Source organism: Balaenoptera ricei, chromosome 1 (genome assembly GCF_028023285.1).
Source record: "Balaenoptera ricei isolate mBalRic1 chromosome 1, mBalRic1.hap2, whole genome shotgun sequence".
In the NCBI taxonomy this organism is placed as follows: Eukaryota; Metazoa; Chordata; class Mammalia; order Artiodactyla; family Balaenopteridae; genus Balaenoptera; species Balaenoptera ricei.
The window spans coordinates 78190987-78216011 of NC_082639.1; the positions used below are offsets into that span (position 1 = coordinate 78190987).

The 25025-nt window shown below is 35.7% G+C and overlaps 1 protein-coding gene across 3 annotated transcripts in view; it reads left to right on the forward strand.

Moving 5' to 3' along the window:
* Positions 1–25025, forward strand: part of PKN2 (protein kinase N2) — a 146060-nt gene that overhangs the window by 68615 nt on the left and 52420 nt on the right. For all 3 annotated transcript variants that reach the window (XM_059925795.1, XM_059925786.1, XM_059925777.1), the window contains 2 exons: positions 18553–18738; positions 19698–19807. In XM_059925795.1, coding sequence (XP_059781778.1) covers positions 18553–18738; positions 19698–19807 — 296 coding nt within the window. The remainder of the gene's footprint in view (positions 1–18552; positions 18739–19697; positions 19808–25025) is intronic.

The following is a 25025-nucleotide window of genomic DNA, read 5'->3' on the forward strand; positions in this document are numbered from 1 at the left end:
TGTTTGTAGTCGTCTCTTATAATCCTTTGTATTTCTGCGGTATCAGTTGTGATTTCTCCTTTTTCATTTCTAATTTTATTGATTTGTGTCCTCTCTCTTTTTCTTGATGAGCCTGGCTAAGGGTTTATCAATTTTATTTATCTTCTCAAAGAACCAGCTTTTAGTTTTACTGATTTTTGCTATTGTTTTCTTCATTTCTAGTTCATTTATTTCTGCTCTGATCCTTATGATTTCTTTCCTTCTACTGACTTTGGGTTTTCTTTGTTCTTCTTTCTCTAGTTGTTTTAAGTGTAGGGTTAGATTGTTTGAGATTTTTCTTGTTTACTGAGGTGAGATTGAATTGCTATTAACTTCCCTCTTAGAACTGCTTTTGCTGCGTCCCATAAGTTTTGGGTCATCATGTTTTTGTTGTCATTTGTTTCTATGCATTTTTTAATTTATTCTTTGATTTCTTCAGTGATCTCTTGGTAATTTAGTAGTGCACTGTTTAGCCTCCATATAGTTGTGTTTTTTACAGTTTTTTTTCCTGTAATTGATTTCCAGTCTCATAGCACTGTGGTCAGAAAAGATGCTTGATATGATTTCAATTTTCTTAAATTTTCCAAGGCTTGATTTGTGACCCAAGATGTGATCTGTCCTGGAGAATGTTCCATATTCACTTGAGAAGAAAGTGTATTCTGCCACTTTTGGGTGTAATGTTCTATAAATATCAATTAGATCCATCTGGTCTATTGTGTCATTTAAAGCTTGTGTTTCCTTATTTATTTTCTGTTTGGATGATCTGTCCATTGGTGAAAGTGGGGTGTTAAAGTACCCTACTATTATTATGTTACTGTCGATTTCTCCTTTCATGATTGTTAGCATTTGCCTTATGTATTGAGGTGCTCCTATGTTGGGTGCATAAACATTTATAATTGTTATATCTTCTTCTTGGATTTATCCTTTGATCATTATGTAGTGTCCCTCCTTTTCTCTTGTAACAGTCTTTATCTTAAAGTCTATTTTATCTGATATGAGTATTGCTACTCCAGCTTGCTTTTGATTTCCATTTGTATGGAATATCTTTTTCCATCCCTTCACTTTTAGTCTGTATGAGTCCCTAGGTCTGAAGTGGGTCTCTTGTAGACAGCATATATATGGGTCTCATTTTTTATCCATTCACCCAGTCTGTGTCTTTTGGTTGGGACATTTAATCCATTTACATTCAAGATTATTATCGATATGTGTGTTCCTATTACCATTTTCTTAATTGTTATGGGTTTGTTTTTGTGGGTCTTTTTCTTCTCTTGTGTTTCCCACCTAGAGAAGTTTCTTTAGCATTTGTTGTAAAGCTGGTTTGGTGGTGCTGAATTCTCTTAGCTTTTGTTTCTCTGAAAAGCTTTTGACTTCTCAATCGAATCTGAATGAGATCCTTGCTGGGTAGAGTAATCTTGGTTGTAGGTTTTTCTCTTTCATCACTTTAAGTATATCATGCCCATCCCTTCTGGCCTGCAGAGTTTCCACTGAAAAATCAGCTGATAACCTTTTGGGGATTCCTTGTATATGTCATTTGTTTTTCTTCCCTTGCTGCTTTTAATATTTTTTCTTTGAATTTAATTTTTGTTAATTTGATTAATATGTGTTTTGGTGTGTTTTTCCTAGGGTTTATCTTGTATGGGACTCTTAGTGCTTCCAGGACTTGGGTGACTATTTCCTTTCCCATGTTAGGGAGGTTTTCCACTATAATCTCTTCAAATATTTTCTCAGACCCTTTCTTTTTCTCTTCTTCCTCTGGGACCCCTATAATTCGAATGTTGGTGCATTTAATGTTGTCCCAGAGGTCTCTGAGACTGTCCTCAATTCTTTTCATTTTTTTTTCTTTCTTCTGCTCCTTGGTAGTTATTTCAACCATTTTGTCTTCCATCTCACTTATTTGTTCTTCTGCCTCCGTTATTCTGTTACTGATTCCTTCTAGTGTATTTTTCATTTCAGTTATTGTGTTATTCATCTCTGTGTGTTTCTTGTTTAGTTCTTCTAGATCTTTGTTAAACATTTCTTGTATTTTCTCAATCCATGCTTCCATTCTATTTCTGAGATTCTGGATCATCTTTACTATCGTTACTCTGAATTCTTTTTTGGGTAGATTGCTTACTTCCTCTTCTTTTATTTGGTCTTGTAGTTTTTTACCTTGCTCCTTCATTTGTGACATATTTTTTTGCCATCTCATTTTTTTTTTATTATTATTAGTGGGATTGTGTTTCTGTTTTACTGGTTATTTGGCCTGAGGCTTCCAATGCTGGAGTTTGTAGGCTATTGGGTAGAGCTGGGTCTTGGTGCTGAGATGAGGATCTCTGTGAGACCTCACTCTGATGAATATTCCCTGGGGTCTGAGGTTCTCTGTTAGTCCAGTGGTTTGGACTCAGAGCTCCCACCGCAGGAGCTTCCACTCGACCCTGGGCTCGCAAATCAAGATCCTGCAAGCCGTGTGGGGTGGCAAAAAAACAAACAAACCAGTAACAAAGTAAAAAATAAAATTAGACTATGAAACTAACAGATATGTTATTAGAAAGAATGTAAAAATAAAAATATAGATGAATCAACACCCGGAAGGTACATCAGTACCACAATAATAAAAAAGAGGAGGAGGGAAAAGAAATGAAAAGGGGGGGGGGGAGCGTGGGAGGCCTTGGCTGTGGAGGGTGGGGCCTAGGCAAGGGTGAGGTTTGGGCAGTGGGCGGGGCCAATGCTCAGGACCCAAAGGGCTAGAAAAGGCCCTGGGGGCTGTGGGGGGTGGGGCTTAGGCTCAAGGAACAGAAGGGGCCCAGGTGTGCCCCCCACCCCTGGCCTCAGAGGTCAGGGGACCTCACCTGGGAGCCCAGCAGGCTTCCTGTGCTCAAGTGGGCTGGGCTGGACAAACGCCCTCCTCTCCTCTCCTGCTCCTCCAGTCTGGGGTCTGGGAGGGCCCCTCCTGCTTGTCTCTCTTGATCTCCCCATCCTCCCTCCTGTGTCCCCAAGGACCCACACACCCTGGAGGGGCCCTGGAGGGCGGGTGATCGGCATGGGAGCTCAGCAGGCTCCCCGAACCTGAGTGGGCGGGCCAATTGCCCTCGCTCCTCTCCCGCTCCTCCCAGAGGGCACCTCCCACCTTCCTTTCCTTTTCTTCCCTCGGCCTCCTTCCTATGCCCCCAAGGACCCGGGCAATCTGGAGGGGGCTTTGAGGGCAGGGGATCAGCCTGGGAGCTCAGCAGGCTCCCTGGGCCCCAGTTGGCGGGGCAGTCGCCCTCCGCCCCTCACCCACTCCTCCCAGGGTGTCCCTCCCGCCTACCTCTCCTAATCTCCCCGGCCTCCTTTCTATGCCCCCAGGACCCACGTTGCCTGTATGGGGCTTTGGGGGTGGGGGAACTGGCCTGCCTCTCCTGATCTCCCTGGCCTCTGGGGGGCTGATCTTGTCTGGCCTCCACTTCTTCTCTCCCCTTGGTCCCCCTACATCCTACCGGTTCACTCTGGGGTTCCTCCCATCTCCTTGGGGGTCAGAGTCCCCCACCAGCGACTGGCAGGCACCCTAGTTGTGGGGAGACGCTAACTCTGTGTCTTCCCACAATGCCATCTTGACTCCTCCCCCCTTTTCTGTATATTTTTAAATTGCTTTCTTAGTGGTTACTCTAATGGTTACAGTTAACAACCTAAATTTATCACAGTAGCCTACAAAAGCTCTGCTCCTATACAGCTGTGCCTCCCCATCATTATATTTTTGTTGACATAGATTATGTCTTTATACATTGTGTACCCTTTATATTATATTATTATATATTAGATTATAATCATTGTTGTATGCATTTGTTTTTTAAGTCATACAGGACACAAAGTTATAAATTGAAAATATAGTAATACTGGCCTTTTAATTTACCTATATAGTTAGTTTTACTGGTGTTATTTTTTCTGTGATTTCAAGTTACTGTCTAGTGTCCTGTCATTTCAATCTGGATGACTTGTTTTAGCATTTCTTCTAGGAAGGTCTGCTAGTGATAAGACTTATTTGGGAATCGCTTATTTCTTCATTTTTGAAGGTTAGTTTTGCATACATAGAATTCTTCGTTGACAAACTTTTTTCTTTCAGCATTCTAAAAATGTCCTCCCATTCCCTCCTGGCCTTTATGCTATCTGATGAAGAATCAACTTTTAAACTTATTGAGGATTCTTTCTAAGTGATGAGTTGCTTCTCTCTTGCTGCTTTCAATATTCCCTTTTGTCTTTGGTTTTCACAATTTGATTATAACGCATCTCAGAATGGTAATTTCTTTTGAGTTTATTTTACTTGGATTCTTTGAGCTTCTTGATGTGCAGATTCATGTCATTCATCAAATTTGGGAAGTTTTCTGCCATCATTTCTTCACATATTCTTTCTGCCATTTTCTCTCTTCTCTCCTTCTGGGATCCCCATAATGTGTATTTTTGTAGTCTTTGTGGTATCCCAGAAATCGCCTAGTCTCTGGTTTTTTTGTTTATTTGTTTGTGTAGAACAAGTGTTTATTGATGTACAGACATTTTGGGGGGGCTCAGAGACACAGATGTAAACACAGAAACAAGCATCAGCTTTCATGAATATCAGATATTATGAAGCAGAGACAAGCAGCAGAACTCAGGGAGTCCTCCCACCAGCAGCCTCCCATGAGCCTGTTCATAAATATGAACACCAAGGTCTCTCCAAAAACCTGGCTTTAGTAGAGCTCAAAGAGAAGTTCTCATAAAGTCTCTTAACATAATTAAGCCAGGTGTCAAATTGGTTAGGTTGATTGCAAACCATTTTTAAGTCTGTTGAGTTTTACCTCCTGTTTGCTTTGCTTTGTCTTGTTTTTAATTAGTAGCATACACATTTAGCTTTATGTCTTACTGATCAACTTACTCTTTTATCATTATAAATATTTCCTTTTATCTCTGAAAATAGACTTGCAGTTTACTTTGTCTGATATTAGTAGAGCCATACTATCCTTTTTATGCCTAAGGTAACCTAATGAAGTTTTCCATCCGTTTATTTTCAACCTGTTTGTTCTTTTCTACTTAAAGTGATATATTTTATGTACATCATATAGATGTCTCTTTTTATCTAACCTGAAAATCTAATTGAAGTTGTTAGTCTTATATTTTTTAACAGCTTTATTTGTATACATAAACTGCACATATCTGATATGTACAATTTGATAACTTTTGTCATATCAACCCTCAAAAGTTTCCATGTACCCTTTATAGACTGTCCTTTTAATATTATTCTTGATATGTATTTAACTCTACAATCTTGATGTTTGAATTGCATTTACTCTTTTTTCTCTGCTCATCATTTCCTGCCCTTTGTAGTTGTTTTTGAAGCAAATAGTTCCATTATTCCTTTTCATGTCCCATAACAGTGTTTTAATTATGCCTGTGTGTGTGTGTGTGTGTGTGGTGTGTTTACTGTTTACTTTAGAGATTCAAGTATGCATATTGAACTTATTACAGTCTGTGATCATAATGTACTCTCTTACTTCCAAATCAGTTTAAAAATTTTATGGAGAAATATTTGCAAATTCTTCCACTTCGCCCTGTTTATCCTCATTGTAATATATTTTACTTCTACCTGTGCCTTAATCTGCAGCTGACCCTTGAACAACACTGGGGTTAGGAGCACCAACCTTCTGTGCAGTCACAAATCTGTATATAACTTCACAGTCAGCCCTCCATGTCTGTGAACTCAACCAGCTGTGGATCATACAGTACTGTAGTTATGTATCTAGTGAAAAATAATTCACGTGTAAGTGGACCTGCACAGTTCAAACCCATGTTGTTCAAGGTTCCACTGTACATCTTCTAGTGTTGTTTTTACTTTAAAGAGCTAAGAACTTTAAGGATATACATGATCCATGGTTAATTGAATCTGTGAGTGTGGGATTACAGATATGGAGAACCTACTGTTAAGCTACATGTGGATTTTCGACTGCGAGAAGGGTCAGTGCCCCTAACCCCCACATTGTTCAAGGGTCAACTGTAATTTACTTTGTTACAAAGTATTTTTTCAAAAAACAAAACAAAACATTGTTCTTTATATCTAATGGCTCATTTATCCTTACTGTTGTTCTTCATTTATTCTTGTTGTACTTGAGATTTCCTGTTAGAATTTTCCTTTAGCCCATAGCCATTTCTTTTAGCATTTATTGTAGTGAAGATGTGGTAGAGTCTAATTTTTCCACTTTTTTCTTCTTTATTTCATCTTCATTTTTAAAGAATATTGTCGGTAGAAAACCTCTATAGGTGTTTTTTTCCTTTCAGCTCTTTAAAAATGTGATTTCATTGTCTTCTAGCTTTCCTCTTTCTATTGGGTTGGCCAAAAGTTTTGTTTGTTTTTTTCCATAAGATCGCTCTAGTAGCACTTAGTTGTCTTTAACTTCATTCGAAACAATTTTGTTAGATTGTATGTGCAGCTGTTATATCAGCGTGCATTTTAAAAAAGACTTATCAAAATTGGTGAATTTTTGTGTAGCCATTTTAATATTGAAGATGGAAGAAAAAAGCAACATTTTCGGCATATTATGCTTTATTATTTCAAGAAAGGTTAAAACGGAACTGAAACGCCAGTGCAGTATATGGAGAAGGTGCTGTGACTGATGAAACATGTCAAAAGTGGTCTGCAAAGTTTCACGCTGGAGGTTTCTCACTAGACGATGCTCCGTGGTCGGGTAGACCAGTTGAAGTTGATAGTGATCAAATCGAGACATTAATTGAGAAGAATCAATGTTATACCACACGGGAGATACCCGACATACTCAAAATAACCAAATCAAGTGTTGACAATCATTTGCACCAGCTTGGTTATGTGAATCGCTTTGATGTTTGAGTTCCACATAAGTTAAATGAAAAAAACCTTCTTGACCGTATTTCTGCCTGCGATTCTCTACTTAAACGTAATGAAAGTGTTCCGTGTTTATAACAAATTGTGATGGGCAATGAACAGTGGATGTGTACAATAATGTGGAACAGAAGAGATCGTGGGGCAAGCAAAATGAACCACCACCAACCACACCAAAGGCTGGTCTTCATCCAAAGAAGGTGATGTTGTATATATGGTATGATTAGAAGGGAGTTCTCTATTATGAGCTCCTTCTAGAAAACCAAACGATTAATTCCAGCAAGTACTGCTCCAGTTAGACCAACTGAAAGCAGCACTTGATGAAAAGCGTCCAGAATTAGTCAACAGAAAACACCATAATCTTCCATCAGGATAATGCAAGACTGCATGTTTCTTTGATGACCAGGCAGAAACTGTGACAGCTTGGCTGGGAAGTTCTGATTCATGGGCCATATTCACCAGACGGTGCACCTTCATATTTCCATTTATTTAGGTCTTCACAAAATTCTCTTAATGGAAAAAATTTCAATTCCCTGGAAGACTGTAAAAGGTACCTGGAACAGTTCTTTGCTCAAAAAGATAAAACATTTTGGGAAGATGGAATTATGAAGTTCCCTGAAAAATGGCAGAAGGTAGTGGAACAAAAGGGTGAATATGTTGTTCAATAAAGTTCTTGGTGAAAGTGTGAAATGTGTCTTTTATTTTTATTTAAAAACCGGAGGCACTTTTTGACCAACCCAATATTATGAGAAGTCAGCTGTAGTTCCTATCAATGTTTCCCTTCATGTAATGTCCCTCATTCCCCAATTATTGAAGTAACATAGAATTACATTGAATTTTCTTCATTTTTTTTTCTTTCTGTTCCTAAGACTAGATACTTCAGTTCAGCTATCTTTAAGTTTTCTTATTCTTCTGGATGCTCAGATCTGCTGTTGAACATCTCTAGTAAACTTTTAAAATTCCAGTTAGTGTACTTTTCAGTTCCAGGATTTCTATTTGGTTCTTATTTATAAATTCTGTATCTTTATTAATATTCCCTATTTGTTGAAATACCATTCTCTCTTTTTCCTTTTGGTTTCTTTTAGGTCTTTGACCACATATAAGCTTTGACCATATGTAAGACAGTGGGTATAGAGTCTTTGTTTAGTAAATCCAATGTCTTCCTCAGGGATAGTTTCTGTGAATTTCTGCTTTGCTTGTGAATTGGCCATAGTCTCTTATTTCTGTGCTTGCCTCATAATTTTTTATTGAAAGCTGGATATGGTGAATATTATAATGTGTAACTGGAAGATACTCCCCTTTTCTATAATTTCTTATTGCTGTTTGAAACAGGGTGTAGTTGTTTAGTGACTTTATTTGCTAAAGACTGTATTTTTTGTCATGTGTGGTCACTGAAGTCTCCATTAAGTTAGTGGTCAACTAGTGTTTTGACAGACTTTTTTTTTTTTCTTTAATTGGAGTATAATTGCTTTACAATGTTGTGTTAGTTTCTGCTGTAAAACAAAGTGAATCAGCTATATGTATACATATATCCTCTCCCTCTTGGACCTCCCTTCGCCCCTCCCCCCCATCCCACCAATCTAGGTCATCACAGAGCACCGAACTGAGCTTCCTGTGCTATACTGCAGGTCCCCACTAGCTATCTGTTTTACACATGGTAGTGTATTTATGTCAAACCTCGTCTCCCAGTTCATCCCACCTTCCCCTTCCCCCTCTGTGTCCACATGTCCATTCTCTATGTCTGCATCTCTATTTCTGCCTTGCAAATACGTTCATCTGTACCATTTTTCTAAGTTCCACATATATGCATTAATATACGATATTTGTTTTTCTCTTTCTGACTTACTTCACTCTGTATGACAGACTCTGGGTCCATCCACATCTCTACAAATGACCCAATTTGGTTTCTTTTTATGGCTGAGTAATAGTCCATTGTATATATGTACCACATCTTTATCCATTCATCTGTCAATGGGCATTTAGGTTGTTTCTGTGTCCTGGCTATTGTAAATAGTGCTGCAATGAACATTGGGGTACATGTGTCTTTCTGAATTGTGGTTTTCTCAGGGTATATGCCCAGTAGTGGGATTGCTGGGTCATATGGTAGTTCTATTTTTAGTTTTTTGTTTTTTGTTTTTTTGGTTTTTTTTTAATGTGACGTATATTTTTTTTAATTTTATTTATTTATTTATTTATTTATTTATGGCTGTGTTGGGTCTTCGTTTCTGCGCGAGGGCTTTTCTCTCTAGTTGCGGCAAGTGGGGGCCACTCTTCATCGCGGTGCGCGGGCCTCTCACTATCGCGGCCTCTCCTGTTGCGGAGCACAGGCTCCAGACGCGCAGGCTCAGTAGGTGTGGCTCACGGGCCTAGTTGCTCCATGGCATGTGGGATCCTCCCAGACCAGGGCTCGAACCCGTGTCCCCTGCATTGGCAGGCAGATTCTCAACCACTGCGCCACCAGGGAAGCCCTATTTTTAGTTTTTTAAGGAACCTCCATACTGTTCTCCATGGTGGCTGTATCAATTTACATTCCCGCCAATAATGCAAGAGGGTTCCCTTTTCTCCGCATCCTCTCCAGCGTTTATTGTTTGTAGATTTTTTGATGATGGCCATTCTGACCAATGTGAGGTGATAGCTTATTGTGGTTTTGACTTGCATTTCTCTAATAATTAGTGATGTTGAGCATCTATCTATTCATGTGCCTCTTGGCCATCTGTATGTTTTCTTTGGAGAAATGTCTATTTAGGTCTTGTGCCCATTTTTTTATTGCGTTGCTTGTTTTTCTTGATATTGAGCTGCATGAGCTGTTTGTATATTTTGGAGATTAATCTTTTGTCAGTTGCTTCATTAGCAAATATTTTCTCCCATTCTGAGGGTTGTCTTTTCATCTTGTTTATGGTTTCCTTTGCTGTGCAAAAGCTTTTAAGTTTAATTAGGCCCCATTTGTTTATTTTTATTTTTATTTTCATTACTCTAGGAGGTGGGTCAAAAAAGATCTTGCTGTGATTTGAGTGTTTCAAACACTTCAAAACACTTCAAAGAGTGTTTTTCCTATGTTTTCCTCTAAGAGTTTTATAGTCTCCAGCCTTACATTTAGGCCTTTAATCCATTTTGAGTTTATTTTTGTGTATGGTGTTAGATAGTGTTCTAATTTCATTCTTTTACATGTAGCTGTCCAGGTTCCCCAACACCACTTATTGAAGAGACTGTCTTTTCTCCATTGTATATTCTTGCCTCCTTTGTCATAGGTTAGATGACCATAGGTATGTGGGTTTATCTCTGGATTTTCTATCCTGTACCATTGATCTCTATTTCTGTTTTTGTGCCAGTACCATACTGTTTTGATTACTATACCTGTAGCATAGGCTGAAGTCAGGGAGCCTGATTCCTCCAGCTCCGTTTTTCTTTCTCAAGATTGCTTTGGCTATTCAGGGTCTTTTGTGTTTCCATACAAATTGTAAAATTGTTTGTTCTAGTTCTGGGAAAAATTCTCTTGGTCATTTGATAGAGATTGCATTGAATCTGTAGATTGCCCTGGGTAGTGTAATACTTTTCACAATGTTGATTCTTCCAATCCAAAAACATGGTATATCTCTCCATCTATTTGTATCATATTTAATTTCTTTCATCAGTGTTTTATAGTTTTCCGAGTACAGGTCTTTTGCCTCCTTAGGTAGGTTTATTCCTAGGTATTTTATTATTTTTGTTGTGATGGTAAATGGGATTGTTTCCTTAATTTCTCTTTCTGATCTTTCATTGTTAACATATAGGAATGCAAGAGATTTCTTGCCTTAATTTTGTATCCTGCAGCTTTACCAAATTCATGGATTAGCTCTAGTTTTCTGGTGGCATCTTTAGGATTTTCTATGTATAGTATCATGTCATCTGCGAACGGTGACAGTTTTACTTCTTTTCCAATATGTATTCCTTTTATTTCTTTTTCTTCTCTGATTGCTGTGGCTTGGACTTCCAAATGCCTGCAAGCAGAAAGAAAATTTTCCATGTTTGCAGCTGAATTCTGTGTTTGTGTGCCAAGGCATACCTTTAACATTCACCCAGGCGTTTTATAACTCTGCCTTTGCTTGCACAGAGCTTGAAGATCTGCCAGATGTGCGAGCTTAGGGCCTTTTCAGATCTCTTCTGAGGATGTCTCCTTTTGCATCTAGCCTTCTAGTTTTCCAGTAACATGTGGAAGCATTGCAAAGCTCTTATTCCTTAAAAGAGTTTACTCCCTAGCTTTTCCCCAAGATTCTAGGATGTCTATTAAACAATATAGACAACTGATATCCTTTGCTCCCGGCTTCAGTGGTTGGTTCATTTGCCTTTAAATGCCCTCCAATTAGCTATTTCTCTGTCCTGAGAGATTTCTTAGGTGAAAAAAAGGTAAACCCTTTCTGTTAATCCTTCAGGGAGCCTTCAGAGAGGTCAAAGCAGGCATCCACAGTTCTTTGAGTATGATGTCTTCTCTGCTCCCTCTGGCACCGGGAACCTGTACCAGGAATGCAGCCTGCTATCTTCAGGACTATCACCAAACCATTGGGGGTGGTGGGGGGAAGAGGGATGAAGCAAAGATAAATTAAATTGCCAGAAAGCTCTCCTACAAAGTATTCATTGCATTTTTTGATCAAGCATTTGCTTGGTTGCAGTAAACCTTTGTTTCCCAGATTTTTGTTAAAGTTGATTATAAGTAGTTTCCTGGTTTTATTTGTTTGTTTGTTTTCCTGTGTTTCTGTGCAGAAACTGCCTTTGGACTTTGCAACTCTACCATTTTCTTACCATTACCTACAAAGGTTTTTATGGCCCATGTGAATGTGGCATATTTTTGATACACAGGCCTCCCTCTTCTCCAGGAATCCTTAAATTATCTTATCAATATGAATGTCAGAGAGGGCTTTACCTTAAAAACAATGTCATTAAATATTTTGAGGATATGAAAGTGTTTTTCAGAATTGCATAGCATACTATGACGTTCTAGTACCTTTGGGTATCATTAATCAGCTTTATATTATGGCAGACTTCTACATTAAACCTTGAAGGAGAAATTTACAGTTGAACAATGCTGTTGCCACTATTAAGATCAGTTTAAATCTGCAGTTACCAAACTGAGTTCCTAAATCTGAGGTACCCTGGGATGCCAACATGAATTCACGAGGGTACAACAGGATATTTTAAGTTTTTGAGGGAAACACAGTATTACTTCACTTCCTACCATCACCATTAATCTACTAGCTTCAAGGTAGTTGGAGTTTCAGCATTAGGTTGAACTACATGCCTTCTGATTATGTCATATATTGATTAAGCTGGATGTTCCTGGTTTTTCCTTCACTGCTATAATGATAAATACTATGGGAAAATCAATATGGAATAGAAGATAAGGGTGACACTTTCAAATCTAATCCCAAAGTTTGATAAGTTATACAGTGCCCAATAGATACACACATCTCATTAGGAAGTGATCATGGTTATTTAAGAATGAAATAAGATTACTTTTTTCTTTCAAACTACGTATATTATTTTTCAAATAGTTATTAATTAATTTGTTATAATATCTTATGAAACAGAACTGTTAGGTACATTGTTCAGACTAGAAGCACAATGAAAAAATTGAGACATTAGGGTATCATGAAATGAGAAAGCTTGGGAACCTCTGTTCGAAATTCTCCATTGTGTTTTAAATATTTAAAGCATTTATCTTATGAGGTATCACCTCACACTCGTTGGAATGGCCATCATCAAAAAAATCTATAAACAGTTAATGCTGGAGAGGGTGTGGAGAAAAAGGAACCCTCCTACGTTGTTGGTGGGAATGTAAACTGGTACAGCCACTATGGAGAACAGCATGGAGTTTCCTTAAAAAAATGAAAACAGAGCTACCATATGATCCAGCAATCCCACTGCTGGGCATATATCTGGAGAAAACCATAATTCAAAAGATACGTGCACCGCAATATTCATTGCAGCAGTATTTACAATAGCCAGGACATGGAAGGAACCTAAATGACCATCAACAGAGGAATGGTTAAAGAAGATGTGGTACATATGTACAGTGGAATATTACTGGGCCATAAAAAAGAACGAAGTAATGCCATTTGCAGTGACATGGATGGACCTAGAGATTGTCATATTGAGTGAAGTAAATCAGACAGAGAAAGACAAATATCATGGTATTGCTTATATGAGGAATCTAAAAAAAGGGTACAAATGAACTTATCTACCAAACAGAAATAGAGTTAGAGATGTAGAAAACAAACTTATGGTTACTGGGGGAAAGGGAGAGTAGGGATAAATTGGCAGATTGGGACTGACATATACACACTACTATATATAAAATAGATAACTAATAAGGACCTACTGTATAGCACAGAGAACTCTACTTGGTACTGTATAATGGCCTATATGGGAAAAGAATCTAAAAAAGAGTGGATGTATGTATATGTATAACTGATTCATTTTGTTGTACACCTGAAACTAACACAACATTTTAAATCAACTGTATTCCAATTAAAAAAATAAGTAAATAAAATAAAGCATTTATCTTTCCAGCCACATCTTCTATAACTCCTACCATGAATCTTCTATCACAATTAATCTGGTTAGTGCAGAGTGCTTATTTAATGTCTTTGACTTATTATCCATCTTCTTACTGTTTTTTGGGGTTTTTTTAAATCTAAACTGGGATATAGACCTATGAAGACCTTGTCATCTACCTACATGTAATCTTAAACCCTATCACAAGATACTTTATACACTCAGTAGATATTTGGTAAATGTCATTTGATAATAAGGCAGGGACTGTACATCTAAGTTTCACCATCTTATGGCTCAGGGCTGAACATATTTTTAATATTCAAGAGTTTCAGAATGATCCATTGGTTAAAATATGGTTGTTAAACAGTATTTTTAGAAAAGTAATAAAGCCACATTTTGGAAAATCAGCTGATATGGCTGGAAATTATTTTCCTTTTCTATTCTGGTTGGTTGCTCTTCCCAACTCTTTAACCTCTTTTTAGTTCTCTCTTTCCCTGTTCTTCATTCCCTTAATGAACTTTACTCATAGTGATGTAAATCACCAGTCTAAAAGGAAGTATCTTATAATTCTTAAGATATTTTGGTGTTTTAAAAAATTCCTTTATCTACTGGACCTTAAACTAAATATGGAGTTAACTAGGAAGAGAAATAGTAGTGATATTAATAAAGGATTAGACATGATAAAGGATTAGCATAGATAAGTAGTAGGAGTATTTGCTGTCCTGAGTTTTTACTATATGCTATTATTTGTGGTTTATCTCATTTATGCTCTGGTTTCTTTTGTGGTTGTATGATTATAATACTAAAATTTGCAAATTACTTTGATATAAAGTATAATTTAATTTTTAGTCCAAATTTTGAGACATTTACTAGTTTTTATAAAAGAAGATTCCTCAGAATTAAAGAAAAGTTAATTGTACCAAGATGAAATACTGAATTAGTAAAATTGATATAAAACAGTTTTTCCAGAAAGTTAAAAGAAACAAAAAAGTATTTACTTGTTCTAATGGAATTTTAGCTATTGCTTATGAATACAAAGATTTACTTCTTGGATTTGCTTGTTTTTAAAATTTCATATTATGGGTTATAAAAGTAAAAAAGGTAATTTTAAGCCACTTCTTATATGGTTATATGCAATAGCAATTGTGTCACCTCATAAAAGAAAGAAACTTCTAGATACTTAATAAAGATCTTAAATCCCTCCAGGTTTTATTCTAAATGAAAGCAGGTGTTGAACATTGTCATCTCCTAATACATTGAAATTACTAAAATATTTAATAAGCTACCAGGGTTTGAAGTAGTAACCAGATGTTTACAGTTTTCCCAGGATGACTTTTACATCTGAGCATTTACAGTGGAAATGAACTAAGTTTGCTACCTTAACAACAACAAAAAAACAAATAAAACACACAGACACAAGTTTTTTCTTTTGAACCAGAATTGAAATGATTTCCATTATACTTAATCTGCCTTAATACTTTACAGTAAGATAAGATTTCCATAGCCTAACCAAACATAAGATTGAAGTTTCCCCTCATGCTTAGAATCTTTATTGGGACATAATTTATATACTATAGTGTATATATTTTCACCGATTTTAAGTATAGTTTAAAATTTTTAGGAAATACATATACTTGAGCCACCATTATCAATATCCAGTTTTTAGAACAGTTTTATTGCACATATTTAAAGTGTATAATTTGACAAGTTTCATCATCTATTTAAAGTCTTGAAACCATCACCACAATCAAGATAATTATATCCATCATCCCGAAAAGTATCCTCATGTGCCTCTATGTAATCTCTCTTTCTTGCTCTTCTTATGCTTTCCTTCCCCACACCTGTCCCCAGGCAATCACTGGCCTGTTTCTGTCACTAGATATTAGTTTTCACTTTGTAGAATTTTATATAAATTGAATCATACAGTGCATACTCTTTTTTTTGTTGGGGGTGGGAATCTGGCCATTTCACTCTGAATAATTCTTTTGATATTTGTCGATGTTGCATGTATCAGTAGTTCTTTTCTGTTTATTATTTGTAGTATTCAATTGTGTGAATATACCATAACTTGTTTATCCATTCACCTGTGATTGATACTTGGGTTGTTTCCATTTTGTACTTTTTTCAAATACAGCTGCTAATAAGATCCCTGTATAGTTTTTGTGTAAACATAGATTTCACTTCACTGGGATAAATACCTAGGAATTGTGTGGATGGATCACATGGTAATTTGCTGATAATGGGTTCTTTATCCATTTTTATATTTGAAAAAGCTTCATTTTTGAAATAAATTTTCAGTAGGCTTAGAATTTTAAGTTCATGGTTTGTTTCCTCAGTACTTTAAAGATATTGCTTCTCTGTCTTGCTTTCATTGTTTCTAATGAGAAATCTGTTGCTGTCCTAATCTTATATGTACATGTCATTTTTTCTGGCTGCTTTTAATACTTTCTCTTATCGTTTGTTTTGAGAAATTTAATTATGTTATGCTTTGGTGTAATTTACTTATTTTTCTTTTGCTCGGTGTTCATTGAACTTCTTGGATACTTCTTGGATTTATAGTTTTCACTACATTAGGCAACTTTTCAGTCATTATTTTTTCAAATATATTTTCTGTTCCCTATCCTCTTTGCTTTTCATCAGGGACTTCAAGTACACATGTATTAGGCCACTAGAAGTTAAACTCACAGCTCACATATGTGCTGGTTTTTTGTTGTTGTTTTTGCCCTCCAAGTCTTTACTTTCTGTCTTGTATTTTTGATCATTTCTGTTGCTCTAGCTTCAAGTTCACTAGCCTCTGCTTTTGCAATGTGTAATGTGCCACCAATCCCATCCAGTTTTTTGAGTTTTTTAAAAAATCTCAATGTTATTTTCATCTCTAGAAATTTGTTTTGTGTTTTTCTGATTTCTTCAGTGTCCCTATTCAACTTTTTGAACAGGTGGAATATATTTATAATAACTGTGTGAATGTGTGCTACTCCTAACATTTATATCAGTTTTGTATTGGTTTTCATTTGATTTTGTTTTTTTAATGGGTCCCACTTTTCTGTTTCTTTGCTTCCCTGGTGTGATAGGCAGAATATTAAGAATGACCCCTAGAATCCCTCCCCCATGAATATGATGGGGTATCACTTCTGTGATAATATTACATTATATGGCAAAGGAGATTTTTGCATATGTAATTAAGGTTACTCATCAGTTGACTTTGAGTTATCGTAAAGGACAGTTATCTGGGTTGGTTTAATATAATCACGTGAGCCCCTTAAAAGTAGAAAATTTTCTCTGGCCAGTGGCAGAAGGGGAAGTCAGATATGAATCATAAAAAGGATTTTATGTGCCATTGCTGGCATAGAGATGAGGGGGTCACATGACGAGGGATGCAAGTCAGCTCTAGAACTTGAAAACAGCCCCTGGCTGTCAGCCAGCAAGGAGATAGGATCCCTGTTCTTACAGCTGCAGGAAACTAGATTCTGCCAATACCCTGAATGAGCTTAGAAGCAGGTTCTTCTTTAGAACTTCCAGATAAGAGCCTAGCCTGGCAGACACAATGATTTCAGCCTTATGAGATCTTTGACATAGAGTGCAGACCAGCCCACTCAAACTCTGGCCTACAAAACCGTTAGATAACAAATGGGTGTTGTTTTAAGCCACTATGTTTGTGATAATTGGTAATGCAGCAATAGAAAACAAATATACCTGGTAATCTCTGATTAAATGCCAGACATTTGGAATTTTAGCTTGTTAGGTGCTGGGTATTTTTGTATTCCTACAAATATTACAGATATTTTTGAGCTTTGTTCTGGGTCATAGTTAGGTTACTTGGAAACAGTTTGATCTTTTGGGTAATGCTTTTAAGATTTGTTATGTGGGGCTAGAGCATCATTTAGTCTAAGGGTAATTATTCTCTATTCCTGGGGCAAGACTGAATACTTGGTCTGGAGAACCTTCTGCACATCTCAGGGATTCTGTCTCTGGACAGCTGTATTTTTTCCTTTACTCTGCCTGTGAAATCTAGCCACCTCAGTCAGTTCAGTCTCAATACTCTCAGTTCTGTCTCCTTAAGTCAGGTAGTCCACTTGGCTCCACCTGAGTTCTCCCTCCCTGTGCTGTGTCCTAGATATTCTCAAGGCAGTAAGCAATCTTAGGACTCTTCTCTCAGGGATCACTGTTCTTCATTGCCTGATGTCCCTTTTCTTTAACACTGTTTTTTTCATATTTTTTGTCTGATTTTTTTTTTTTTTTCTTTGAGTTGAGATTAAATACAGACTTTTTTACTTTGTTGAAAGAGTCCTTTGGTTACTTTTAAATAATTAAAAACTTTAAATAAAATTAAGTTTTAATTATTTAAGTTTAATGGGACAGCTTTTACCAGGAAATACTCTTCCTGAAGTGCTATACTATGGGCAGTATCTAAAATTTTAATACTGAAGCACCATTTTAAATTTTAGTACACTAAGTCTAGCCCAAATGATGACAAAGCCATATCTCCAGATGGCTAAGCTCACAGTTACTCATTTCCATTTGAACACTTTTAGTATGTATTTGCCTAAGGAAATTACAATTACTTTATGCTTAGATAATTATAGCCCATAATTATTTGACTAACTAAACTATTAAAGTGAAAAGATAATGTTATTTTACATCTCAAATAGAACAGAAATCCATCTACTTATGCCAAAAAAAAACCCCTATTGTCCTTTTCTGTGTTAACTATATAGCTATTAAACACAACTGTTATTTACATTGTCAGATTTCCTTGTTTCTAATTTCTTTATGTTTATTTTAGTAGGCATATTATTTTGTTTTATGTTTTCCCTCCCACATGTTTTATCCACATAATTCTGTAAGTTTTCCATGGAATTATAGAAATGAGTATTCAGATACACAAGAAGTTTATGTAACTAGTTTTGTTCTATGCCCGACAAATAGCTTTTGGCTGGTGCTGTTCTTTCTATACATTTTTTTATAGTTGTTTTAATTAATTAAGAGTTTTTAATAGGTTTCTCTAAATAAAGCAGTAAAGATGATAGTTACCTTGAAGATGCTCTGGAAGAAGAGATTTTGTTATTTTAGCAGATATTTTCCCCCCCTATTTCTGAATAGGTAACAACGACATAATTTTATATGTTGAGTATTGATGTTTTCTTATTTGATATTTGTTCATGCTACAGGTACTTTGGAAGTTCGTCTAATGGGCTGTCAAGATATCCTAGAGAATGTCCCCGGACGGTCAAAAGCAGCATCGGTTGCACTACCTGGTTGGAGTCCAAGTGAAACCAGATCATCTTTCATGAGCAGAACGAGTAAAAGTAAAAGTGGAAGTAGTCGAAATCTCCTAAAAACAGATGACTTATCCAGTTCAGTAATCAGATTTTTTTAACAATCATATAACAAATTAAAGGGCTGAGCAGTGGGGACAGAGAAGAGTGAGAAGAGTCAGAGTTGGACAACAAACTTTAAAATTATGATTTCCATAATTTAAATTTAAAATATCAAAAGCTATAATGACAAGAAAATTTAAAAGGCTACAAAATTTACCCTGCTGAAAATATGTTAGAAAACTGAATGACATATAACATTAATTCTTTTGGAATAATGAAATATTGAACATCACTCTTTATGTCAAACTCTTTGTGTCACATCTTGATTCTTTTAATGGTATAATGACACCTCTAAACTAACGTTGAAATTTTGATAGCTAAGCACTGAACTAAACATGTTTAACTAGGACTGTGTCCCAGAAGTAAACTGAAATGGGGCAGTGGGTAAAGGTGGTAAAGTAAAATGGGAGAGGTTTATGAAGTACTTTGGAGACACTCTAAAGTAATCATAAACTATGATGTAATTATACAACTGGTGGGAAAGGCATGTGACAATTCAACCTAGTACAGTATGTCTGTGCTTTCCTGTATATAGAGAGAGACTTCAGGAAAAATGTGAAAATAAAAATTGTTTAAGGTAACAACATTAATAAATAGCAAATGTAGAGGGAGAAAAACTGGATGACTGATATTGATATGTAAATACACACACACGTGACAAACATTTACTGGTCACTTGTTAGTCCTTTCAGTTACATTTTAATATAAACGAAATAGCGATTACTATTTGTGTTTTTGTGAAACACAAAGGATAACTTGGGAGGGTCTAGTGGGAGTGTATATATAAAACTAGCCATTTAAGATTCAAAAGCTTCAGTAGTGAGTAAGAAAAACTTATTTTCAAAGGATCATAAGACTTTTGTTGATATTAAACAGTGGCATTTCTATTTTAAAGGTTTTAAAATATTTAAGCAAGTTTTAAATTGTAATTACAGATGATGTCTGTGCAGTTTTGAAGCTAGATAATACTGTGGTTGGTCAAACTAGCTGGAAACCCATTTCCAATCAGTCGTGGGACCAGAAGTTTACACTGGAACTAGACAGGGTAAGATGAGAAACTTTTTACTTGAATTTTCATTGTATTTATAATTCATTTTTAATGTAAATTTTATGTTTTAGAAGACTTTGGTAAGTTTTATTCTTAACAGCATATAAGAAGGACCTAGGTATTTTTGACACTTCTCATCTGATGAGGTATACATAAATCTACCTTATCAGATTGCTGCAGGAGTTTTCATTTGTGCAGTGATTTGAAAATGTATACTTTGTACTACCCTGAAAGATCAGCAATCAGGTGACATCTAATATTGAAATTTTTTTTTTAATTTTAATATTGTGCTCTCTGACCACTAAGGTGATTCTTCTGACTCACCACTTGTTGGTTATATTATCAAAGCTGGATTTGAAGTGAGCTATTGTGCTCAGACAACCATTCCTCCATGTATCTCAGTGGCTTTCATGAGTAATGTGAGTGGCTAGAATGCAATCTGTAGCTGTAGAACCCAGCAGAAGTTAACTTGGTCCACAGTAGATTTAAATCCACGATGATAACTTTATTATTTAGATTCTAATCTATCCGTTGGGGTGTGGGAAGAAAATATTAAAACTTAATCATAATTTTATCTAAAAAATAAGAAAGATATTAAGCTTTTTGTTGTTTAGTATTCAGATTGATGGTACATATGTCATTTTAAAAATTACATATATGGGGGTGGTAGGGGGGTAGTGGTGTGATGAATTGGGAGATTGGGATTGATATGTATACACTAATATGTATAAAATGGATGACTAATAAGAACCTGCTGTATAAAAAACTAAAATAAAATAAAATTCAAATATAAAAAAATAAAATAAAATCAAAATTACATATATTAGTGAGAGCAGATTTATAGTGCTTAATGATGATGTGAGGTGGCAATTACTGCTCTGGCCTCTACTTTTAAAATATTTTTTCCAGTTTATTTTTTTCTGTCTCACAGCCAGTATCTTAATCAGGCCCTCATCATTGCTTTTCTTGGTTCAGATACTGTGTCTGACACTTAAATATTAAATGTACTTGAACAAAATGCTTAACTTTTTATGTATACCAGTTTCCTTATCTTTAATACTATCTACCTCACTGAAATGTGTGAGGATTAAATCCATGTAAAAATCTTAGGCTAGTGGTAAGAACTCAATTAATGTTGGCTATTTTTACTAAAGTAATTTACTAACTAATCTCCATGTGTCTGAGAACCAGACTCATCTTCAAAGAATAATACTTTCATCTAGGCATTCATTCTCTAGCTTAGGATCATTCATTTAATTCATTAAAAATTATTATGAAATTATTTGTTCATTTATTCATTGATGCATACTGTATTCCAGGCACTTCCAGGTGATAGATTAGCAACAAACAATATAAACAAGATCTCTCAAGATTTCCTCAAGGAACTTATACCTCAGTGGCTTCTCAGTATATGTCTGATTATTTGCAGACTTTTTACCATTACGTCTGAAACTGTGTATGATTTCAGTTAAAAAGACATTGAGGACATTGAATACTAGTCTAAGGTCTTTATACTTGTTGGTAGTGGGGATGAGAGAGACATAATAGAAAAATTGATCTTGGGGTATGTATGAAGAATGAATTTGAGAGAATAGAGACTAAAGGCATATAAATTGGCAGGAGGTTACTCCAGTGCTGCAACTGTAAGGTGAAGAGAACTTGAAGTAAAATGTGGCAGTAAGAATAGAAAGAGATATATGTAGGAATTGCTGTAATGGAACTCTTAGGCTTAATAGTCAGTGATTTTCTGTTCTGTGTCAAGCACCATTCTAGATGCTGGTTATGATTGACCAAAATAGTCAAAGTCCCTATATATATCGACCTTATATTCTAATGAGGGAAGACAAATAGTTAACAAGTTTTTTTTTTTTAAATCTTCAAGTGCAATGAAGGAAGTAAATAAGGTATTGTAAAGAAGGGGGTGGGGGCTATTTTAGGTAGAGGACATAATTAGGGAAAGTCTCTTTGAGGAGGCTACGTTTGACTTGAAACCCGATGGGGGGAAAGTTGCCAGACTTAAAAAGATCCAGGTAGAGTGTTCCCAGCAAAGGAGAAAAAACATACAACGCCTTGGGGTAGGAGAAAACTTGATGTGTTGTAAGAATAAAAATCATGAACAGAGATCAGTGTAAAGAAGTAAAATAGCAGATATAGGTGGGTGTCAGATTACTAGGGTCTTTATAATCAATAAATTAGAAGATAGTTGAAGGGCTTTTAATAGGGGATTTTTCATCATCTGATTTAGATGATCAAATAGAAATAATATAAATATAGAAGCTAATAAAAGAGTTAGCAGCCCATAATAGGAAAGAGTTTATAAAGAAAGAAAAAAAAGGTCTAACAATCAAATCTTAAGTAGTATTCCAAGTATAGGAGGAGAAGGAAGGTTTGCCAAAGAGAAATAGAAAAATCTGGGTTGGATCAGATCATACCCTAGATCGGATCTTAACCTTATAAAAGCTTATCCAGTGAAGAGTTGCTGGAATGGTGAGATGATGAAAATCCTGTTACATATGGAACAGTTGAAGGAAAGTGGGATTTAAAATCTATTAAAGAAGAGATTTAACAAAGATTTGGTAACTGTCTTTAAAGTTAAAAGGAGGAACATGTAAAACAAGAATTAAACTAGTGATAGCAATGATATTTCCATTTGTGTGTGTTGACTCTGATGGATTGGTAGTAACTTTCTGGAGCTCACTGTCAAGGTTTACTGGACGGGTCCTTGTTTATGCTGATCAAGTAGCAGTGTTTGCCAAATGCTTGGAAAAGGGGCAAGTGGTAAGCTGTAGTACATGTTCCTTCCATCCTTGGATTGACTGTATACTTTGTGGGTGTGGAAGACAAAGCAGAAGTCAATGATGGCAGATTTCATTTCAGTACAAAGAATAGTACTATTAAAAAATGAACTGAGCTGCTGTAGTAAGTTCTCGCTCAGTAAAGTTTTTTTTTTAACTTTTTATTTTATATTGGGGTATAGTTGATTAACAAAGTTGTGTTAGTTTCAAGTGTACAACAAAGTGATTCAGTTACACATATACATGTATGTATTCTTTTTCAAATTCTTTTCCCAATTAGGTTGTTACAGAATATTGAGCAGAGTTCCCTGTGCTATACAGTAGGTCCTTGATGGTTATCCATTTTAAATATAGCAGTGTGTACATGTCAATCCCAAACTCCCTAACTATTCCTCCCTCCCACCCTGCCCCCCTGGTAACCATAAATTAGTTCTCTAAGTCTGTGAGTCTGTTTGTGTTTGCACATAAGTTCATTTGTATCTTTTTTTTTTTTTTTAGATTCCACATATAAGCAATGTCATACAATATTCCTCTTTCTCTGTCTGACTTACTTCACTCACTATGACAGTCTCTAGGTCCATCCATGTTGCTGCAAATGGCATTATTTCATTATTGTTAATGGCTGAGTAATATTCCATTGTATATATGTACCACATATTCTTTATCCATTCCTCTGTTGATGGACATTTAGGTTGTTTCCATGTCTTAGCTATTGTAAACAGCGCTGCAGTGAACATTGGGGTGCATGTATCCTTTCGGACCATGTTTTTCTCCGGGTAATGCCCAGGAGTGGGATTGCAGGATCATATGGTAGCTCTATTTTTAGTTTCTTAAGGCTCTCTCAATAAAGTTGAATGAGCAACTTATATAAGAGAGATTTAAGGGAATTGTTATATCAGAAAAAGATTACACTTACAAGATTTTTTTCAAGTCTGATATTTTCTCTTTGTCAACTCTGATTTTTTTTCAGCTCTGATATTTGCTGGAACTAGCATTGTTCCATGCTGTAAATTAGCTGTTTAATTAAATAGTTAGACCAATATAATTCAGTCAAGCCCACCAGAGAGGGAAATGCAGTTGAGGTTATTAGTGTATATGGATATCGTTATATACATGTCTTGTTATATTTGCATCTTCCTTCTATACTGTGAATACATGTAAATATTTATGATTCTAAAATGTTTCAGTTTCCATTCATTCTTAAATTAATAGGTTTGCTATAACATTGGTCTTGAAGCCAGAGAAACTGGATTCATTTACTTATTAGATATTTGATGGTAGACAAGATACATAACCTTACTACTGGGCATTTATTTCACAATCTCTAAAATGGGGATAAAATATAATCCTTACAGGACTGTTAAGAAGAAATGCTTTGTGTTGCCTGGCACATTTAGCTACTCAATGACTTTAGTTCTTTCTTTAGCCCTAGGCTGTGACGTGTGGCTATGAATTTGAGTATAATGGAAGAGCATGTTAAGTAATGGGAAATTAACTGGTTGAATGTCATTTTCTTTCATTTCAGAGCCTATTTAAAGTAATTATAGGATTTTAATGAGTGTTATGATCAAAATGAAATTTAAGACATTTATTGTTAAAGGGAAAATGGCTGGTTAGAAAATTTCTCTTGTAGCCAGGTTATTGTGTTAGAGTTTTGTATTTAAAATAGAACTTAAAAGTAGTTAAGTGTCTTGCCATCATTTTATAATTAAGGAAACTGAGAACCAGAGTGATTACATATTGATAAATTTCAGAGCTGGTACTAGACCTCGAGTGTCCTTCAAAATGCTCTTTCCTCTGTGGTGATTTGTATGAGATAGAAAGTTAGTGGCAAAAAGGAGGAAACAGCAGAAGATGATGAAAGCCTGGTAAAGAGAAAATAATTTAATATTACCCAAGCTACAAGCTTAGAAAACTAGAAAGACTGATAACTGTTGATTGGTTGTTTTTACTTGCACTTTTAATCCTCACCTAAAATTGTTTTTCTTCTTCATGGCATCAGACTTTCTTCCCACTTTGGAGTAATCCTCCCTTAAAAACGTTGAAGACACTGCATAGCTAAGTAAAGCTATTCTCCCTGAGGCCAGTTAGACCTTCTGGGTTCCTGATATGCATCTTATGTATCCCTAATTGGATTATAAACTCCTTTTTGGAGGCCACATTCCTTATTGTGATAAATCCTTCTGTTTACACAGTACATGTTACTTTTACATTTTTTGTGCTTTTTTAGTCTTTTACTTTATTCCTTATATTTATAGAATATTTATTTATAGAAAATGTTTATAGAAACATTTATAGAAAATATTATTTTAAACTGACATGTTCATGCTCAGCATTTTGCCTCAAATGTCAAGTTTCTTTCCTATGACATTCTGGAACTAAGTTGTCTATACTGTTTCTATCCTTTCCAAAATACAAAA